General features: G+C 57.6%; 1 protein-coding gene across 1 annotated transcript; it reads right to left on the minus strand.

The window, feature by feature from the left end:
• Positions 1 to 56: 56 nt before the first annotated feature.
• Positions 57 to 19551, minus strand: MCM5 (minichromosome maintenance complex component 5). The gene is made up of 17 exons (XM_021687616.1): positions 19432 to 19551; positions 19091 to 19265; positions 17333 to 17459; positions 17122 to 17250; positions 14111 to 14283; positions 12101 to 12256; positions 10200 to 10366; positions 9690 to 9861; positions 8568 to 8679; positions 7080 to 7223; positions 6648 to 6713; positions 6255 to 6431; positions 5496 to 5608; positions 4167 to 4295; positions 3196 to 3338; positions 1188 to 1315; positions 57 to 235 (listed from the first exon to the last, which is right to left on the minus strand). Exons 2-17 carry the CDS (start codon positions 19255 to 19257, stop codon positions 134 to 136), a joined length of 2205 nt encoding a protein of 734 aa, XP_021543291.1. The 5' UTR covers positions 19258 to 19265; positions 19432 to 19551; the 3' UTR covers positions 57 to 133.
• Positions 19552 to 20544: the final 993 nt, after the last annotated feature.

The raw sequence follows: 20544 nt of genomic DNA on the forward strand, positions 1-20544 counted from the left end.
ATGCGCAGGAGGCCTAGGCAAGCCCGTGGGGCCACGGCGGCTCACTTGAGGCGGTGGGGGGTGGGGGAGGCTCCCCGGGGGGTGGGGGGGTGACGCGCAGAAGGCCTGGGCAAGTCCATGGGGCCACGGGGGCTCACTTGAGGCGGTAGAGGACCTTGCGCTGCATACGATGCTGGATCTCGCCCCGTCGTAGCATGAGCTGCAGGACCTTGTGGATGGCGTGCTCCGGGTATTTCTACGGACACAAGGCCAGATGCGGGAGCGTGCCTCCCGAGGGGACCCCAGAACACCCCGCTGGCTCACCCTCTGGGCTCTCCTAACCTCCCTGCTCCCAGAGAACATTCTGGTTTAGAAAAGGCCTTCACACCCGTCTCCGTCCTTCCTAAGAAGAGCTCCCACGTCCTTAGCACCTACAACATGCCAGGCACTGTTCTGTACATCAACTCACTCCCTCCCCGTGCGGCTAGTCCGCTGATTACTCCCGTCTTACAGGGGAGGAGCTGAGGCGCAGAGAGGCGAAGTCACTTGCTCAAAGTCACACAGCAATTAAGTGGCAGAGCTGGGACTTCAACGGAGTCCACCTGACTCCAGAACCCAAGCTCCTGACACCCTACACTTCTCTAAGCCTCGGTCTGCTCGCCTACAGAATGGGCGTAGTCCCACCTACTGCCCGAAAGTGCTCTAAAGACTGAAGCAAGATGACGTACATGAAGAGGAGCTGAAACCAGAAACTGGTGGACTGTTCCTGTGGTTTTAAAGACAGAAGCAGTTCTCCACAGCATCTAGAAAGCCCCACTCCTCTCTCTCTGGGGTCAAGAGCATTGTCCTCCAGGAGCTGGACGGCTCACTCTCCTGGCTCTGCCCCCGCCCCCAGCCCCATAAAAGCCAGGCAGTGGGGGAAGGGATCGATGGGAAGGGCTAGGGGAGCCTGACTGTGGTTCTACCAGAACGCCAGCCCCCTGTCCTCTCCCCTAATGGGACAGATAAGTGCCCCCTCCCCAGACTGAAGCAGTCCCTAGGGGACAAATGACAGGAACAGGTCCAGGACAAGAAACAGCTGCCCTGTCCCCATCCCAGGGCTGTCTGTTGAGCCACAGGACACGGCTGCTGGGGAGGTGGGAAGCAGGCTACGGAAGTGAGCAGGAGACGCCCCCTGGCCCCGCTTCCAGGCCCCAGGGAAGGCCTACCTGCTTGGTGAAGTCCTGGATGATGCTGTGCTCGGACACCTGGGAGCCGATGGCAAAGCGGCGCTTAAGCTGCTTCTCGATGCGGCTCAGCAGCTCCTGGTCCTCCTGGCTGGTAAAGCCCTCCACCCCTGTGGGCAGAGAGAGATAGCTGGGTGGGAACGGGGTGCCACGGATCTCAGTCTGCCCGTGGTGGGGCAGAGGCCTGGAGAGACAAGGCCCCTGAGCCAAGAAAGAGGACTCAGAAGAAAAACTTAAAAAAAAAAAAAGAAGAAACAGCTCAAAGAAGGGGAACATGTGGGGGATAGCACAGGCCTGAGCAGATGGCTCAGCAGAGCCCTGAAGCCAGGGGACGAGGCACACCTGTGCGAAAGGATGCTCTAGACAGAGGGAAAGGCAGGTGCAAAGGCAGGGAGGCAGAAACCTGACTTCGTTCAAAACCCAGTCCAGGGGCTAGGGACGTGGCCAGACCAGGGGTCAGGGGTCAGCTCCTGGGGACCCCTAGGCCATGGCACGGGTTTTGCTTTGATTCTGGGGGAGCAGCCAGTAGAGGGCTCTGAGGAGGGACAGGAGCTGACTTGTGGGAACACATGTCTCTGGCCCGTCAGGCAGCAGGGACAAAGTTCCAGGAGAAGCAGATCTCAGACAGCTGAAGCCCCCTGTGACACAGGAGGGAGGCAAGGCACCCCAGGGAGTCCAGGCCAGCAGGAGGCTCCTGACTTCCAACTACTAATGCAGGGTGACCAAGGCCTACAGATAGATGCCTTGGGGTTTCAGCTAAGGAGAGGGTGGGGCATAGTCAGTGAAGCCACTGGGACGGACTTCAAGGCTCCAGGTTGAAAGGGGTCTGCAAGGCAAACTCCTACACAGCCTACAAGGCCCAACTCAAATTCCACTGTCCCAAATCACACCTGACCTCCATGCATCAGCATCCGAGAGAGCTCTCCGTTGGTAAATGTCTCACAGGACAGAAATCCCCTCCTGGGCAGAGACAGTCTTCGCCAAGGGGAGGGTGGGAATGATCCCTCTCACCACCCAAGGTACCAGCCACACTGGCCCTCGAACCTGCCAAGACTGCCCCCTCCTTGGAGGCATGGCACTGAGCCTTCCCTCTACCTAGAAGGTTCTCTACATCCCCCACCCCCCCCACACACACAGAGCCTTATGTCCTCATCTCACACCACTGCCTCTATGTCCCCTCCGCAGTGAGGCCGTCCTGACCAACCCCCTGATGCAGAAGCATCCAATCCTCCTCCAACACACCTGGCCTGCCAGAATCCGCCCCCCCAACTTTTGACTGCCTGAACCTGATCAATCTGCCTTTGCTCTCTCTCCCCCCACTTAGAATGAGAGGCCCACAAGGCAGGAACTTGGAGATCTATTCCCTCTTATACCCCAACACCTGGAACAGCGTCTGGCAAATACCACACCCCACCGGGTGAAGGAATGGATCTATCCCAGGAGAGCCTGGCACATGGTCAGTGCTCCAGAAAAATCTGTTGGAAGGCTGAGCCTGAAGCAGGTAGTGGGACTGACAGCAGTTTGACCGACACTGGCCTATGGGTCGAGAGAGCTGCATTCTAGCTAGGCAAACGGCCATCCCGGCACCACAAAAAGGCCTCTGAGTGTCCATCTTATTTCTAAGTGCCCAGCTGGCTTCTGGAAGGCAGCTGGAAGTCAAATGAGGGAAAGAGCTTTGGAAGCGCTCAAAATGGTTATGAGGTCACAAGCAGAGTGCTAGCATTCTCAGACAATGACAAAATTACAATCCTTAACGATTAACGAGGTCCAGACGGTTGTGTTCAAGGGTCTGGAAGAGAAGCTGCTGCTTCTCATCTGGGAGGAAAACGGCTGGGGGCAGAACGGGGAAGGGTGGCTGACCGCCAAGAGGAAGCTCAGAGACGCTGGGCAACCGCACAGGAGCAACCAATGCTCCAGGCCCCCAGGATGCCGCCCGGCCCCCCGGGACCCCGAGCCGGGACCCTCGGCCCGTGCCCCTGCGTCTGCTCACCTGACAGAGTGCCGGACATGGCAGCGTCCAGTGTGGACACCTGGAAGAGCCGCAGAGCCTCCTCCACGTCGGCCTCCATGGCGAAGGGCTGCAGCTTCATCTTGCTGAGGGCCTCCGCGATGCGCACGACGGCCTCCAGCTGCCTGCACGGGAGCGACGAGGTGGCCTCAGCTCACTCCCCGCCCCCGACCCGCGCTACTGTCAGGGAGGTGCCTGCCCAACGTAGGAAGGCCACGGGGAGACTGCCTGCGGTCCCCATGACCCGTCTCCCTTTCCTCCTCAGTAATGGAACCAATTTTGACTCCAGCACGTGGCACCCAGCTATGACACATTTCCCAGCCTCTCCTACATCTAGGTGCGTCTATGTGACTAAGGTGTGGCCGAGAAGTTCTAAGTTGAAACGTTTTGTGGATTCCCTAAGAGAGAAATAAGCTTCCAATTTGTTTACTCTTCTTTATTTGGGTTTTCCATTACATACAACCAAATTCACTTCTAACTCATCAGCGCTGGCAGCAGGATGCAGCCCAGGTAGGTCCAAGCTCCTAATCGCTATACTCTACTGTATAAACTCACAAGAAGAGGAGTTTAAGAACTATGAAAGCAGGTCCAGAGAAGGAAAGCAATTTCCCTGCTGTCACACAACAGGCCAGAGTCTAGAAGCCAGGTCTCGTAACTCCCATGACTGGACCCTTTCCTCACCCTCAGGCTTCCCTGCAATGAGGAAAGCCAGACAAAAGTCACAAAACAGGGTTCCAGGTTTTCTCAACCTTAAAACAAGCCAAGACGTACATATAATCAGAGAGGCCACTGTTTATATAAACTCCCAAAAGCCTCCCTGGCCAACAGCCCATACTACGGGCCTACACTGTGGTCAGCAAGGGACCCTGGCCCAGGGCTTGCTAGGCACACCCTGCTTTGTAAACTGAGGCCCATCCAGCCCGCCTGGGTCCGGCCCTCCTGCGCCTGCTCACCGCACGGTGATGGGGATGTTGGAGCGGCGGTCGATGTCCCGCTCATGCTGACGGGCTCCACTTCGCATGATGATATACCGGTTCTTCAGTTTCTCTGCAGCCTCTGCCGACAGCCGGGGGCCACACTTCCTGCAGGACGGTGGGGGACAGCTGTCATGAGGCCAGGAAGGAATCTGGGGGCACCCACCGTGTCCCCCAGCCAGTGACAGTCACTCATTAAGGGGAATGTTGAGATCACCTAATCCCACCCTCATCCTGAGGATGAGAAGACAGAGGCCGGAAGGAGGGAGTCAACTCCCCAAGGCTGCCCAGGACCTGGCATCAAGGTGGGGCGAGACACAGCTGGGGCCAAGCCCCTGAGGACAGAGCACTAAAGATTCAGAACCAGGACGAGGACCCAGGACTGCTGGGCAGCACACTGCTCGGGACCCCAAAGGAGGGGGTGAGTTCAGGACCCACCTGAATACAGCGCCTCACTTCCCACTGGGGGGGTTCTTGAAGATTCCCTGCCCTCAGTTTCCACCTCCAACAAGAGACAGCTGAGGGCGCGTGCAGGCTCTCGGCGCTGGGGCTAACAGCGTGGCCTCTGGGGCCGGGTCCCTGGGTTCAAATCCTGGCTCTGCTCCCTCCCACTTAGGACCTTGGACGAGTCACCTAACCTTTCTTTTCCCCCCACTTCTCTGCCTCAGCCCCACCTGTAGAATGGCTCACTACAGCACCCTCAAAGGCTTCGGGACAGGGCGAAAGCTCAGTTACACGTGAAACACTCAGAGGAATGCCTGGCACAGAACAGTGACCATACGCATGGTTACTGTTATCGGCAATGTGTGAGCGAAACAAGACTAGAAGTCGCACTCACACACACAAAAAAGACTAGAAGTCGCAGCTGCCATTTCCTGAATGTTTCCTCCGTGCAGGGCTCGGCCAAGCTCTCAATCATCTGTGCAGTCCTCAGGAAAACCCCAGGCCACACCAGTCCAGGGAAAGCGAGGCTCAGGGGTCACCTGACTTGGCCCAGGTCACACAGTGGGGGCGGACGCTACCCAGAGCCCGCAGCCACACTGTCCGCACTGCAGTGCCTCCCTGCATGGGAGAGTCCCGGGGGTCGGTGAGACCTTCTAGTTCCCACACCCTTGTTTTAGCAAATGGGGAAACGGAGCCCAAGAGCCACAGAGCAACCTATGCAAGGTCACAAAGGGGCCGAGCTGAAATTGTAAGCAGGGCCTCATCTCAGGCACCCTGTGTGAGAGGCAGGCCCAGGCTTCAGGGTTCTCTCCCCCAGGAGAGCTGGGCCACCTCACTCCCGCGGGGCCCGCGTCCAGGACTCACGCTCGGCAGTAGGCAATGAACTTCTTCAGCTTGGCCAGGTCGACCTCACCCTCCACGGCCTGGGTCTGGGTCAGTGCACTCACGTGCAGAGTGATGACATGTTTGGCCAGCATCTGGGGGCGCAGAGGGGACACTGGGTCAGCCCGCAGGCCCTCCTGAGCATAGGTCCCAACACAGAAGTTGCACAGGCAGGGAGGGAGGGTGAGAACTCATGGAAAGGAGGAGGCCCCTTTCCTTGTGAGCTATGAGCTGATTAGACAAAATCCCACAGCTGCCAGGGCCTTATCTGCCGCCATAAGGAGACCAGCTGCCTGAGAATAGGTCTCCAGCAAGGGAGGCAGAGCGGAGGGGCAGAAACCGAGAGCTCTGGGGCCATCGAGCCCCGGATCCAGGTGGGCCTCACACCTCTAGGCTTGCCCATTCCATAAGCCATTCTGTTCCTTCCAGAGACATTCTGACCGGAGTTGGGGTTCTATCACTTGCAAAGGTCAACTCCCCTGTTTCGTATACAAGGCGCTGAGGCCCAGGGAGAGAATGATTTACCCAACTGCACAGCACAGCCCCGGCAGGAGGCAGGACTCTGGACCCCTAGTCCAGCGTTCCCTGCAGGCCGCAGCCTCCTACCCGCCCCAGGCCACCACCCTGGGCTGCCTACTTACAGGCAAGTCTGATGGGCAGGACTTTGGGCCAAGCCCCTTGTTTACCCTCCCCCAGAACTGTGGGCCTGGCTCCCGCAGCCCCAGCCAGCTCCAGACGCACCACATCCCTCTCTTCATTGTGCTCGTCCTTGACGATGAAGATCATGTCAAAGCGGGACAAGATGGTGGGCATAAAGTCGATGTTGTCCTCCCCCTTCGTCTCATCCCAGCGACCGAACACCGAGTTGGCGGCAGCCAGGACGGAGCAGCGGGAGTTGAGGGTGGTGGTGATCCCAGCCTGAGAGGCAGAGAGAGGGGAGCAGACAAGAGAGATGAGACCCTGGGCACGCGTGTCTCCCACGTACACATGAGTCTCTCCCATGCACACGCTCGCACAGGCCGGCTGCTGCAGCCAGCAGAGACCGGGGCAAACGGGGCCCAGCCCAGGGCCCGATCGCGGCCCCGGGCCAGCACCCTCCACGTGGCCGGGCCAGGCCGGATGGCAGCCACACACCTTGGCTATAGAGATGGTCTGCTGCTCCATGGCCTCGTGGATCGCCACTCGGTCGTCTTCCCGCATCTGTGTGGGGCAGAAACGTCTGTGAGGCCTGGGCAAGGGGGCGGGAGAGCTGGGCAGCCGGAGATCTACAGTAGCGACCGGTCCCAAGTCCCGACTCTATGCCTGGCCCATGGCAGGAATCAGGTGGCCTCTCACCTTGGTGACAACGAGCCAGGTGGGCTTGGCTCTCCTCTCCCCTCTCTCCAGATAGGGAAACTGAGGCTCAGAGAGGTTCAACTACTTCCCTCTAATGACAGGCCCAGGACCAAACACCAGTCTCCAAGTCAGAGGTAGTTTCTGCTGTCCCAGCCCAGGAGGCCACACCTCTGGCCCCATGACCACAAGGTGCCACCCACCTCTCGGCCACCACCTCACCCTCAGACCCACCTTGTCAAACTCGTCAATACAGACAACCCCCCCATCAGCCAGGACCATGGCTCCGCCTTCCATGATGAAGTTCCGGGACGAGGGGTCCCTCATCACTGAGGCTGTCAGGCCGGCCGCACTGCTGCCTTTCCCAGAGGTGTACACCTGGGGGATGGGGGAGGGGAGGGTGGCATCAGGACATCACCCAGCTCCAGTGAGTCAAGGGCCCAGACTGATGTGGCTTGCCCAAGGTCACACATCAAAGCTGGCTGCCGAGCCCAGAATAGAACCCGTGCTCCTCCCTTCGGGTGGGAAGGCCGCCCTGGGCACCGGTCTGGCCTGGAGGTTCTCCTCCAGGGGGCGTCCACATCCACGGTCAGCTGAGCCCTACCACAGCCCTGTGAAGCAGCGCTCAGGGGCCCGCTCTCAGATGAGCAAACTGCGGCCCAGAGGAGAGGAATGCCACACTTCCAGGAGGCCTGAGGGCCGGGATGGGGACTCCTGACTCCTAAGGAGAACCGTCCCCCTCCCCAGTCCCTTGTCATCTTTGTACAGACCCACGCACCACAAGCCGCCACCCTGGCAAGTGGGTGAGGAAGTTGGAGGTGAGGAAGTTGTGGTGGTGGGCTTAGAGTGTAAAACACACACGCCTTCAACAGCGCTTCAAGAAAGACAATGTAAAGCATGCCGTGGTGTTCTATTAACCTATAGGCTAAAACAGTAACACTTCAGATAAAATATTATAATTAATTTCATCTGCTCCTTTTAGTTTTTAACCAGGGCAGCCAGAAAACGGGACACCACCCCCATGGCCCATATAGCAGCACCCGTGGGTCTCTATCACACGGCTATGGCATGAACGCCTGGCACTTCTGATCCCCCAGATCACACCTCCCCCCACACAGCCCTGTCCTGCTGGGTCATCTTCGCCCCACTCTGAGCCCCCAGGCCCACCGATCACAGCACAGAGGACCCCACCAACCACACACTCGGGGTCAAATCCCTGTGCTTGCACTTACTCGCTGTGGGACCCTGGGCAAGACTGAGCTATTCTGTACCCCAGTTTCCTCCTTTATTTAAAGGGGTCACAGCACCCACCGCACAGTGAGCGGAACGTTAGGCCAGTAAACCAAAGCAATGCGCTGCAAGCAGTGCCTGGTCCTTGATCTTCAGGTGCTGACCGATGTCAAGATTTAGCAGGTGGATAAACGGAGTCTCAGGGAGATGAGGCAACCCGCTCAAGGCCGGCAGCCAGCTAGCTACTGGCCAGGCTGAGACCCAAAGCCCACGCCGCCTCTCGGGCCGCGCTCCACCCACCGCCCCAAACCACCCCACACCTTTGGTCCCCTTCCTCCTCTCTGTGCCGTCCTGACCCGCAGCCAAGAAGAACGAGGAAGAGACTCTGGTGAGCCGGCCCACCATGGAAAGCCCAGGGACCAGGTGGCCTGGGCTGCAGCCTGCCCTCCTAAGGGGGCAGCCGAGCGGAGCGGCATGTCCCCAGGCACTCACCCCTATGGGGGAACACTTCTCCACAAACTTTAGCAGCTGGGACTTGGCCGTGCCCGGGTCCCCCAGCATCAGCAGGTTGATGTCTCCTCGGCGGGTGAGTCCATCGGGGAGCCTGGGGGAGGACAGGCAGGTGGGCCAGGCTGGGACTCAGGCCGGTCCACAGGGAGGGCTGGCAGTGGGCCCCACAACCCGCATCACAAGCCTCGGTGCCGCAGGCAGGCGGGGGCTCTGGGCTGAGACCCTCGTTCACAGCCGTGTCCCCAGCCGCACCCGTGGTAACGATGGAGAACTTGCCTCCAGGCCAGGGACAGCCAAGAACATGGCACTCAGGGCCGGGGCACACACGCTAAGGGTCTGATCAGAGAGCCCTCGTGGCTGGAAAGGAGAGGGGGAGCCCCCAGCAGCCCGTGCACAGCACAGTGCGACCGGCACCAGACGGGCAGGATCCTGGCCCCACTGATGTGCCTCTCAGCAAGTCCCTTTCGCTCTCCATGCCTCAACTTCCTCACCTCCAAAGTGGACTTGGTCAGAGCTTCCTCTGAGGGTGACTGTGAGGGCTGGTTGGGTGTCAGACACACGAAAGCGCTTGCAAGGCCGGGTGCAGTGAGGCCCAGTATGTGGTAGCTACTAGTAACGTTATCTTCCCTAGCTCTACTACTTTCTCAGATATCTTACCGTTATCTTCCCTAGCTCTACTACTTTCTCGTTTCAACACAACATGGGCTGTCCTGCGAGGACCAGGTTCTCACCTGCCCTGTTCCCATGGAAACTTGGGTCCAGAGAGGGAGTGTCTCTCGCCCAAGGTCACACAGGAAAAAGTGGCAGAGATTTAATCTCTGGTCTCCAGTCTCCAAGCCCAGAGCTCTCCCCACTGCAGCTGCTGGCCCCCCTCCCCCATCCACCCCTAGTTCGGGTGAGGGGATCCCGCCAGGTAGGAGAGCATGGATTAGCCACTAGCCGGCTGAGAGCAAGCCTCAGAGTAGGGGAAAGGGCCTGGAAGTACCAGGCAAGGCTGAGGGTCCCGGGAAAATGAGAAGAACATTCAAGTCCTGACCATCGGCGGCCATCCTCCTATGGGCCAAGTCACCCCCCACCCCAGATCTGGTGGGACTGGAACCCCACCTCTTGCGGGAACCCCCAAACAGCAGGCAGGCGATGGCCTTCTTCATGTCTGTGCCCCCGAAGATGGATGGAGCGATGCTTTTGGAGATGACCTCATAGACATTGGGGAGGGCGGCCAGGCGTCGGAACTCCTCCTCTTCCTGAGGGGTCACGGCCCCGGCAAAGCTGCGGCCTGGGTGGGCCAGGGAGGGAGGGCACGTGAGTGCTGTGTGAGGCAGACCCTGCCCAGCCAGGTCAGGGCTCCCTGCAAGGCAGGGCCTCAGAGCCCAGACGGCATAAGCCTGAGGAGACAGAGCCCAGGTCTCCCTGCCAGGAGTGGGCCTGTGCTCACCATCCAGGGAGTGAGGGGAAGGGGGATGTGAGGAGCTGGAGGGCCAGATCGTAGAGGCCCTCAGGGACCACTGGGAAGGGTGGGGACAGGGAGACCAGGAGGCCTGACCATAATCTCGGAGAGAGACGGCAGGGGCTCAGCCCAGGGTACAGCACAGCCGGGCCCCAAAGCCAACTCACCAGAGCCATCTGTGTCCACCTGGATGCCCAGGACACGGATGTAGGAGCTCCGGATGCCCACACCCACCCTGTCACGGCCCCTGCTGGAGGTCAGGCCAAACTTCTTGATGGAGTAGATGCCCATGACGGTGACCCTATTCCCAGGGACAACCCTGTCACACAGATACCTGAAGAGACAGGGAGGAGGGAGAAACAAAGTGAGAGCCTGGGGGGGGGGGGGAACAGCGAATTCCTGACCCTCTCACCCACACTGTCACACTCACAGTCCACCTTAGCATTTGTACTCCAGATCTCTCCATCCCTCAGGGCCCCCCTCCAAGCATGCATGGCTCAGCTGCCTACAGGATGGTGCTCAGCACCCTTGCTCATGGTGGTGGCCTGACCCTTCCCTGCCCTCAAGGGCTCTTTTGTTTTGCTGGTTGGGGCCCCAGGAGAGGCTTGGTGCTAGCCACCCCAGCCTTCAGAAGCCACATCCCCATATATGCTGCCAGACTCGCCACGGGCCTCCCCTTGGCCAACTCGGGGGAAGCCTTCCTCCTCGGGCCCCCTGGCCTCTCTGCAAGGGCCCCCCCCCACCATTTCTGCCTCTTCGGGGCTCCAGGAGCTTGGGTACATCCTGCCTCTGGACGTCCACGTCCTCTTTTCAAAACTAAGACACTGCAACAAGGAGTCTCCAAGTCGCTCCAGTGAGAACCAGTGTGGCACGGAAGGGACACTGGTGCACGCATCTGCACTCTGCCATTTAGAAGCTGCGTGACCTCAAAGAAGTCACCGTACCTCTCTGAGCTTGAGGGAAGGGGAGGGGACAGCGACAGAGTAACCGGACCTGCTCATATAGTGGGATCAAGTGAGGAAACAGACCACACGTGCTTTACATGCCAGAGTCACATCCCACAAAGGAGCGTCACTGTCACAGTTTCAGCCCTGAGAGGATCCTAGGGCGCCCCTTCCCATGCACCACTTTGTTTTTCTTATTTTGGAGACGGGAAGAGAGTATCTTCAGCAGGCTCCATGCCCAGTGCGGAGCCCGACACGGGGCTCGATCTCACGACCCTGAGGTCATGACCTGAGCCGAAATCAGGAGTCGGTCACTTAAAGGACTGGGGCTCCTCCCAGGAGCCCCTTCCCATATACCACCTCTTACGTCTAGACTAGACTACTTGGAGAATAACCTAACAAACATCAAGTACTTAATTCGTATTAAGGACCGGTACGAAACACGTGCATTTTCCAATTAACATCTCCCAGCAGCCTAACTAGAGATTAAGGATGGTCATCACGCCCGTTTTACTGCTGAGGAAACCGAGCCTTCGCCAGCTCATGTAACTTGCTCCTGTCCGGCTCCTCCACGTTTCCACCGTCACTGACAAAGCTAACAAAAGCTCTGGACCCACTGCTCAGGAAAACACGCAGCACAGAACACCTGCAAGCACATCCAGCTGCGGCACCCCGGTCACATCTCCAAGCCTTCCTCCCAGGTGGCCACGAGAGGACCAGACCCCAGCCGAGCACCTCTCCTCCTTCCCAACCGGTCAGCAAAATCCAAGGAACGATGTTATCAGAAAGCCCCGGGCACAGGCGGGGCAGGGGCATCAGACAAGCAGAGGCTCTCTGAGCTGCAGCTGTAGGGACTCTCCGGGTAGGGCCCGGGCTCCAAGCTCACGAAGCCATCAACCTCTCAAGAGTTCCAGGGGGCTCCGGAACTGCACAGCGGGGGCTACGTGCCTTGCTGATTTCGGGAAGATGGAGCGAGCAGAAACGTACAGGAAGCACCGGTGTTCCAGTGAACCAAGTGTTGCCGACCGAGCTTTCCTCTCCTCCCACCGTGCTCACCAGGCCTCGGCCAGGGCCACCCGCCCCTGCGGATGCCCAGCCCCAGCCCCGGCCCCTGCCTGCTTCACCTGTCACAGTAGAGCTGCATGTGTCTGGGCATCTCGCCGTGAGGCACTGCGTCAGGCAGCTCCTGCAGCTTGAGAGTCTGGAAGTCCACACACTTGCACTTGTCAGGCATGATAAAATATGGGTCCAGTGGGCATTTGGGGCGCCCGGCTTGATCCCTGTACAGGGGTGGGGAGGAGAAAGGGTCACCAGAGCTCCCCTGAGAACCCAAAGCCCAGGGAGTCCATCCCAAGAGTCAGCGACAAGATCCGGCCAGCAGCAAGTTGAGGGTCTCTGGGATAAGCTGAACAAGGCCCTTAAAAGGAGGGCAGCTCTGTGGGGGACCATGAACCAGATCAGGAGTGGGGAGGTCTGCTCCAGGCCTGGCTCCTCCATTAATTTATGGGACACAGACAAGTCACACTCTCAACCCCCATGAGGTCTCAGTGTCCCCACAGGGAGAGGGGCCAAATCACCAATGACCTCACGAAACCCCCACTCAAATCCCAGGATCTCGTGGTGAGGGTCTGGGCACCTACAGACCATTCTCAGGGTCTAGGCCTCTTTTTACCTCCATGTAATGAAGTCATGGTTCAACTACCATAGCAGTGTTACTGCAGAGCACTCACTCCGTGCCAGACCTTGTTCTACAGGCCAGGGACCCAGGAGGAACAGAAGTCCCTGCTCTTACAGAGCTCACATTCTAGTCAGGGGCCGCCGGGGAGACTGAAAAAACCAGCCAACAAATGGCTAAGTGACAGAATGACAGCAGTGCCCCATGCTGTTGGGTGGGTGGGGAAGAGTGACAGGGTATGCGTGCACCGAGTGTAAGATGGAGGAACCTCTGGGAGGTGACATAAGAGAAAGCTGACGGAAGTGAGACCGAGGACTGCAGAGGGCAGAGGAAAGAGCACGTTCAAAGGCTCTGTGCCAGAAGTGTGCTCAGTGATCGCAGGAAGAGGAGGGAGGCAGTGAGAGAGGGAGGAGGACCACGGAGGGCCGTGCACGCCAGGACAGCGCCTGACTTTGGATGACATGGAAATGACTGGGTCACCTGCAGGACAAAGAGTCCTCTCCACCAGCTGCGGGGTGGAGAAGAGACTGGGGGATGACCACTCCAAGTGAGGGAGAACAACAGCATGGAGCAAGGCAGACGTGCCCAGGTGGTGAGAAAGGGCCTGATTCTCTAAGTAAAAGGACTTCTCAGTTGTCTAGATGCAAGTAGGAAGAAACACTCTGAGACCAAGGATTTGGGCCTGAGCACCTGAAAAGATGGTGTTTCCATCTGGGGTGCGGGGGAGGGTCTGTGGAAGGGGAGATCTGGGGGTGGGATGGAGGTCAGGTCTGTGTGGGGTGCGTTCAAATCTGCAATGTCCACTGGACACCTACATGGGGATACCTGGCTGCCGGCCAGGAGTCGGATCCGACCCTGGAGTTCAGGGGAGACACATGTGTGAGTGTCCTCTGTGTGTGGACCATCTTTAAAGCCCGAGATCACCCAGGGAGCGAGTGCAGAAAGAAAGCAGCGTAGCTAAGCCCCGGGGCACTGCAACATTTAGGTCAGGAAGCTGAGGGGGACCACAGAGGCCAAGGAGCAGCCTGAGAGAGGGGGCGGGGCCTTCAGATCAAGGGTGGAGCTCATTTCCTGTAAGGGGCCAGAGAGCAAACATTCGGTCTTAGGAGCCAAGAGGCCATATACTCCCCGCCTCTGCAGAGCAAACGTGGTCCACGGCAACGTGTAAATGCACAAGCTTGCCGTATTCCTGGGCTGGCCACCCCAGCAAGCCTCCAGACAGACTCATTCCGCTGGACTGCTTTTCCCTCCCAACCCTGGGTTCCCCACAAAGGTTGTCTGGGAGTCCTGGGGGGGACAGAACTCGCCAATGGAGGACACCAGCCCTGAGCCCCAGCGCACGGGCCTGTGCCACTCCCACGGGACACATGCCCTGCTGCAGGCCGGTCCTCCCCCTTCCCATCTCCCCCCAGACGTCACCCCCCCACCCCAGCCGCTGGGCCCGGCAAGGCCCACTCACGTGTTGCACTTCCTAGGCAGGGCGTAGCCCTCCAGGCCCGGGTGCATGGCGATGTTGCTGAGCGTGTTGCGGCAGCTCCGGCACTGGATGGAGATGCGGGTGGCCTTGGCGCGGACCCCGGACGCCGAGATGATGATGCCAGGGATCTTCACCAGGTGCGACATCATGTCCGACTGCAACAGAGCCATCAAGAGCATGGTTGGTTAAAGGGAGACAGGGACAACGGAGATTATGATAAAAATCTCTTTTTCTGGGGTGCCCGGCTGGCTCAGTCTGAAGAGCATGTGACTCTTGATCTCAGGGTCTTGAGTTCAAGCCCCACAGTGGGCGTGGCGCCTACTTAATTTAAAAACAAAAACAAAAAAAAACCCCACACTTCTAGAAAATCTTTTTCTAGTGCATGCTGAAGTATTTAGGAACACAGTGGCACTTCTGTAATTCACTTAAAATTTAGCAAGGTCGCCTGGGAGGCTCAGTCGGTTAAGTGTCTGACTTTGGCTCCGGTCATGATCTCTGGGTCCTGGGATCGAGCCCCACATCAGGCTCTGCGCTCAACGGGGAGAGTCGGCTTCTCCCTCTCCCTCTGCCCCTTCCCTCATTCGTGGGCACGCATACTCTCTCTCTTATAAATAAATAAAATCTTTTAAAAAAATGAAAAAAAAGTACTTTACCAAAAAAAAGAAAAATAGCAAATAAAGCAAAACGTTAACCATTAAACCCAGGTGAAGGTATATGAGATGCATTACACTATTCTATTTCCATGTGTAATTTTCCATAAGACAAAACAAAACACAAGAAAAGTTCCTTTCATCACTTTCTTCCCATTCCCAGGGGCTTCTCTGGGACAGGCAGGCTACGGGTTCATGCAGCCTGGGACGTGGCGGGTGGAGAAGGAAGGAGGCTGGCCCCCTCTGCAGTACGTAAGGGCAGACGTGCCTGCCATGACCCAGGGACACAGAACTGTTGGAGCTGCCACAGAGCATGATTTTTTAGAACACAAGCTACAAAGCTGCAGGTATCCTGGCACTCCAGAATCCCGAGCTGGAAAGGACGGGTTTGCCTCAGCCCCTCCAAGCCATCCCGACAAGTGATCCTTCTAGAGGGGGATCCTCCCAGATCACAGGAAACCCATCAGCTGAAACAGGCCGTTCACTGTGTCCTCCAACGAGGCTGAGAGTAGGAAGGTGTCCCTGGGGGGAGCTGAGGCTTGGCTCCCTAACCAAACAGCTGGCCCCCCAAAGCAGGTCCAATGCCACTTCCACAGAGAGGCAAACGCGTGACACTGAACTTGATTCCAAACATCGTCATGGAGCCCCTCCCTCATGCTGGAAAAACAGATAAAACTCACAAGCTCCAGAGCCCACCGCCCTGCTTCAGGAACCACCTGCCATCGTGCAAAACAAAGGCAGCTTGACAGGGGCCCCAAAAGAGCTGCAGGATGTGGGGACACAAGCAAAGACCACAGCATGCCCTCTGGGTGCAACACATGACGAGGAGGTGCCATTAGCTCAGTGGGTGACACTCGGGCCCCACTGTGGAGCGTGCCGAGCACAGGCATGCGCATCACTTGCCTAGATTCTAACAAGAGCCCCGCGACAACCACTAACGTCCTGACCAGCATCACTTCCTGCTCACTGCTCTCCTGCTACTTTATCAATTCTCCACATGGCAGCCAGAGGGACTGTTTGCAAATGGAATCGGCCCATTCTACTTAAACATCTGCTGCTTTCCTACTGTGCTTCCTATAGAATCCAAGCTCCTTCCTATGGCTGGAGAGGCCCTGGCCCTCAGGCCTCTTCGCCCCTTCCCCCAACCCTCACGCTCACTGGGGTCCGGTCACACTGGCTGCTTCTTATTCCATGAAGCATGCCACTGTCCGTACCTCAGTGCCTCTGCACCTGCTTCTCCCGGAGCCTGGAATGCTCTTCCCTTGGGCTGTCATGCAGCTGACGACGCATCACTCAGACTCACTCCAACATCACTTCATCGGAGGCCTCTTCTGACCACCATCTACCTCCCTCGGCCATTGTCACGTTTAGCTCGTTCTTCTCTTTTCTTCATGACTGTACATGGCTCCTGAAGCCATCACAATGTCCCTTATAAGCTCTGGTTCTCCCCTCATAAGCTCTGTGAGAAGCAAGTCCCGTCTGTTTATAGTCAGGGTCTAGCCCAGCACCTGGGGGGTAGCAGCCTTTAGTAGTTGTCGATTAAAACAAATCAACACCTGGGGCACCCCTGGGTGGCTCAGTCGATTGGGACGACTGACTCTTGCTTTCAGCTCAGGATCAGGTCATGATCAGGCCCCATTCCGAGCTCTGTGCTGAGTGGGGAGTCTAGTGTGCTTGTCTCTCTCCCTTGCTCCTCCCCCCCACACTCACGCTCGCTTGCACTGGCTCTCAAATAAATAAATAAAACCTTTAAGAAAACAAACACCTGGATGACAGCTGGCTCTGCCAACCCCTCCTGCTTCCCAATCACTCTTTAGCCACGCTGGCTGTTCTTCAACACAGCCTTGAACATAACCAAGCCCTCCTCGCCCCTCAGGCTTTGCAAGGGCTATCCTCCGCCTCCCTCGGGTGCTCTCCCAGTTGTCTGCCCGCTCAGGTGGTTCTCCACCAAGGAAGCCTTCTCTGTCTTTCCCAGAGGGCCACCCCCCGACCCCAATTTCTTCCACTGCACTTAAGATCATCTGCAACCATCACGGGTGACATTCACTGGTTTACTCAGGTTCCCCCCCACACACACCTCCTGGGAGGATATAAAGTTCACAAGAACAGGAACTTGTTGTTTAGTTCAACATCGTTTCTCCACGACCTGACTCAACGCCTTGCCAACAGGAGGAACTCACTTGTCCAGTGAGTTAATTTTACCGGGGAAGAAAGGGGCTCAGAGAGGCTGAGTGAGCTGCTCAGGGTCACACAGCTGGCACTCAGGTCTGGCCGGGGCCTGAAGCTCCTACACACCATGCAGCAGCCACCGTCACCCTCCGACCAGCCTCTAAGTGGACCCACCTTGAGGCTACGAATGCTGGACGGGCTGGCATCCGACTTGAGCATGACCTGAATGTCCTGGAGCACCTCCTCGCCCGTGGGCCGGGGCCGGGTCACCTCATCAGCCACCTCCTTGGCAGCTTCCTCTAGCTGGAGAAGAGGAAGGCGACAACTGTCGGTGACCAGAACAGGACCAGGAACCTGGGGGACTCAAGGATGGGGTCCCACTCACCAGCTGCAAGTGCTCGGCCGGTTGCTTGTACAAGTAGTCGGCCAGGTCCTCGTCGAAGCTGGCCAGGTCCTCCACCTCCACTTCGACCCAGTACTCCCCCAGATTGTAATGGCGCTTGAGCTCATCCCTGGTGTGGGCAGGTAGCAGGGTGGGGGCAGGGCAGGGTGCAGAGAAGAGGAAATCAACACTGGCTGAAGTGCACCTGCACCGCACATTTGCCCACACCATTGCCACCACTACTCCCACTCCTCTTCCCAAACACACATCAAGTTCCAGGCGACTCTGTGACATAACCCTGCAGAGGCTCGCAGCTGCCCATAGAGGCATCCTCCAAAAACAGCTCCGTGGAAACAGTCCACAAGATGGCTGAAGGTGATTTCAACACGTAAAGACAGGGCTGTGTGCACAGGTCAGTTTGGGAGACTCCGTTCTTTCCCTGCAGGACCCCCTGGTGCCTTTTAGTTTCTCTCAGAGACTAACAAAGCACAAGGCTCAAACTTGGAGACCACAGATAACAGTGTGTCTGTCTTATCAACCACCAGATAGACTTTTTACAGAGCATCCCATGGGACTATTGTCCCAAAACACACTTAGGGACCACTAACCTATGCTACGCAGAGGCCTCTCCTCAGACTCATCTCAGACCTTATCCCCTCCGACCTTATGTGCCAGGGCCACACGAAATGGCCATCCTGGCCCAGAAAGCACCTTGCTATTAACAGGCCACCCATACCTCTCCACCCAGACATGCAACTGCTCCTATCGGAAATGCCCTCCACACCTGAAACTCTTCTCTCAGCCGAGGGTCAACTTGGGCTCCTCTGGAAGCCGTCCCTCATGTTCCTCCTTTGAGGCAACTGTCACCTTGTAATTTATCTCTTGACCTCTATGCCTTGCCCCCACTGACTCAGGAGCTGCACTGACCTCTGAGCTTCTAAAGAGTGAGGAGTACAGAGTCTCTTCATCTCCGTATCTCAGTGCCTAGACACAATGCCTGGCACACACATGGCCAATGTCAGCTGGTACAAGAATAAACGGGAGGCAGAACTGCTGACGTCCATTTACTGATGACACAGAGAGTCTGTTACTTGGAAGTCATTCAGCTAATAATTGGCCGCGCCCAAGCCTGGACCCACAAATTCACTTTTCTCTGCATTTTAAGGTGCTAGAGATAGAGGCTGGGCCTACGAGGATTTGGCATGATGCCACAGGTTAGACAATGACTAAGAGCGGGTTCAGTGGTTAGCCCAGCACCTGAACAGTGCCTGGCACACAGCAGGTGCTGATCAACAGAAGTTGCAAGACTGGAATGAATGCGTAAGTGAAATAAATCCTGACAACCATCTTCACCTTTTGCACACGCAGAGAACTTGAGTTTAGGAGGCATCATAGAGACAGGACACAGGACAACAACAAGGAGGAAGTGAAGAGCGAGTCCTGGATAAAGAACCAAAGGGCCCAAGAACTTCTAGATGGTTATTAGGGGTCCACTCAACAGGTGGCCACTCAAAAGTTAACTTCAGGTATAAAATGTACAAAGCCAAATATCACACTGGTGCGGCCAGGATGAAGCTTCGGCTGGGACCCAAATCCTCGGACCTAGGACAGGCTCCTTCACCTCTCTGCGCCCGTGTCCCCATCCGTGCTCTAGGACACTAGAAGGCTCTGAGTGCAGACGCGTGTTCGCACTGGGTGTGCTTGCTCCTCACCCGGGGGAGTGCATGCCCACCTTCCCTCCGGGCCCGCCCCAGCCCGCACCTGTATTTGAAGGTGAAGCCGGTGCGGTCGGTGCCCACTCGGTACTGGCGCAGGAACTCCTTGAAGCGCCTCTGCAGCTGCGATTTGCGGGCCTGCCCCTCGTCGGCCGCTGTGTCCCCCCCGAAGCTGTCGCTGTAGAAGATGCCGGGGTCGTCGAAGCCCGACATGACTGCGCCTGGCGCGGGGACAAACAGCTGGAGCAGGCCGGGGGCTCGCTCCCAACGCGGGGCGGGGGCACCCCGGCCCTCCCAGAAGAGAGACCCTGCCCACCCTGCTGCGCCCTCAAGTGCGGACGCCTGCACACTCCCCGGCCCTCACCCCGCCAGACCCGCCGGTCTCACCTCCCCGTTCCCGCACGTCCAGGCACACAAGGACGTCCACGCTCCGCCGCCGAGTTTCGCGGGAAAAACGAGACGCCGCGTTCGGACGCCGCAGCCGCTGCGCCCCGATTGGCTCGCAGGGGTCCCGCAGCCAGCGATTGGACCGCTCTGCGCCCACGAGCACCGCCTCCCGGGCAGACCACCGGAGCGGATTGGCTGCGGGGCGCATGACGTCATGCCCCTGGCCTCCTTCCAGGCTCCATTTTGCAGGCCGGACAATTTGGCGCGAAACTTCCGACCGGGGAGGAAGCGGCGGCGCGGCGGGCGCAAAGATGGCGGCGGGGAAGCTTCCCGGCCCGGGCGGCGAGTGCGTGCGAGGGCTTTCCGTGTACACCCCTCGAGCCGTTTTACAAGTCTTCTGGGAAAATGGCCGCCTGCAGAGCCAGGGCCTGGAAGACCTGGGGGCTCCAGAAGTCGTCGTCGCTCCCGGCGGGAGCCCGCTGCCCCCTGCGCCCAGCCCTCCCTGTCACACACCCTCCTGACGTTGGAGATGAGTCAGAAATAAGTCATCTCTGGGCCCGAAATCATCCCATCCTTGCGACTCAAGGATGTTTTCTTAGACCCAAAGGGTGATACCTTTTTTCGTTGTAGATTTCTCATTACTTGGTAATGCTTAAAATTTGCGAAAATTCACGACCAGATACCCAACCTAGCTTGAAAAACAGAAAGATTTGGCAAAACTCAGCGTTCTCCGGCAGCAGCATCTCTCTTCCCTTCTTTTCCATTCCCACTCTCGAAGAGGAACAACTGGAAATTTTTTATCCCCTTTGCCACAGTCATGGAAACATTCACGCGGAGTATGTAAAATACGTGTATTTTTACAGTGTGTAAAACACAAATGAATCTGACACTTGCTTTTCTTATTAATACTTCATGGAGGTTCCTCTGAGGACAGAACAGACTTAACTCATTCTATTTTTTTATTTTTTTAGTATTCTCTACACCCAACGTGGGACTCGAACTCAGGATCCCGAAATTAAGAGTTGCATGCTTTGGGGACTGAGCCAGCCAGGCGCCCAACTCATCGTATTTAACAGCTGATTCTCCATAGTATGAATAGAATACAGACTATTG

The sequence above is a fragment of the Neomonachus schauinslandi genome, chromosome 5 (assembly GCF_002201575.2).
Source record: "Neomonachus schauinslandi chromosome 5, ASM220157v2, whole genome shotgun sequence".
Lineage (NCBI taxonomy): Eukaryota > Metazoa > Chordata > Mammalia > Carnivora > Phocidae > Neomonachus > Neomonachus schauinslandi.

Coding starts and splice junctions, on each gene's coding strand:
- MCM5 (XM_021687616.1), bottom strand. CDS start 19,257: ATGTCGGGCTTCGACGACCCCGGCATCTTCTACAGCGACAGCTTCGGG. Junction 9,862..10,199: donor GGTGGACACAGATGGCTCTG/GTGAGTTGGCTT, acceptor TGGCCCACCCAG/GCCGCAGCTTTGCCGGGGCC. Junction 6,432..6,647: donor AGACCATCTCTATAGCCAAG/GTGTGTGGCTGC, acceptor TCTGCCTCTCAG/GCTGGGATCACCACCACCCT.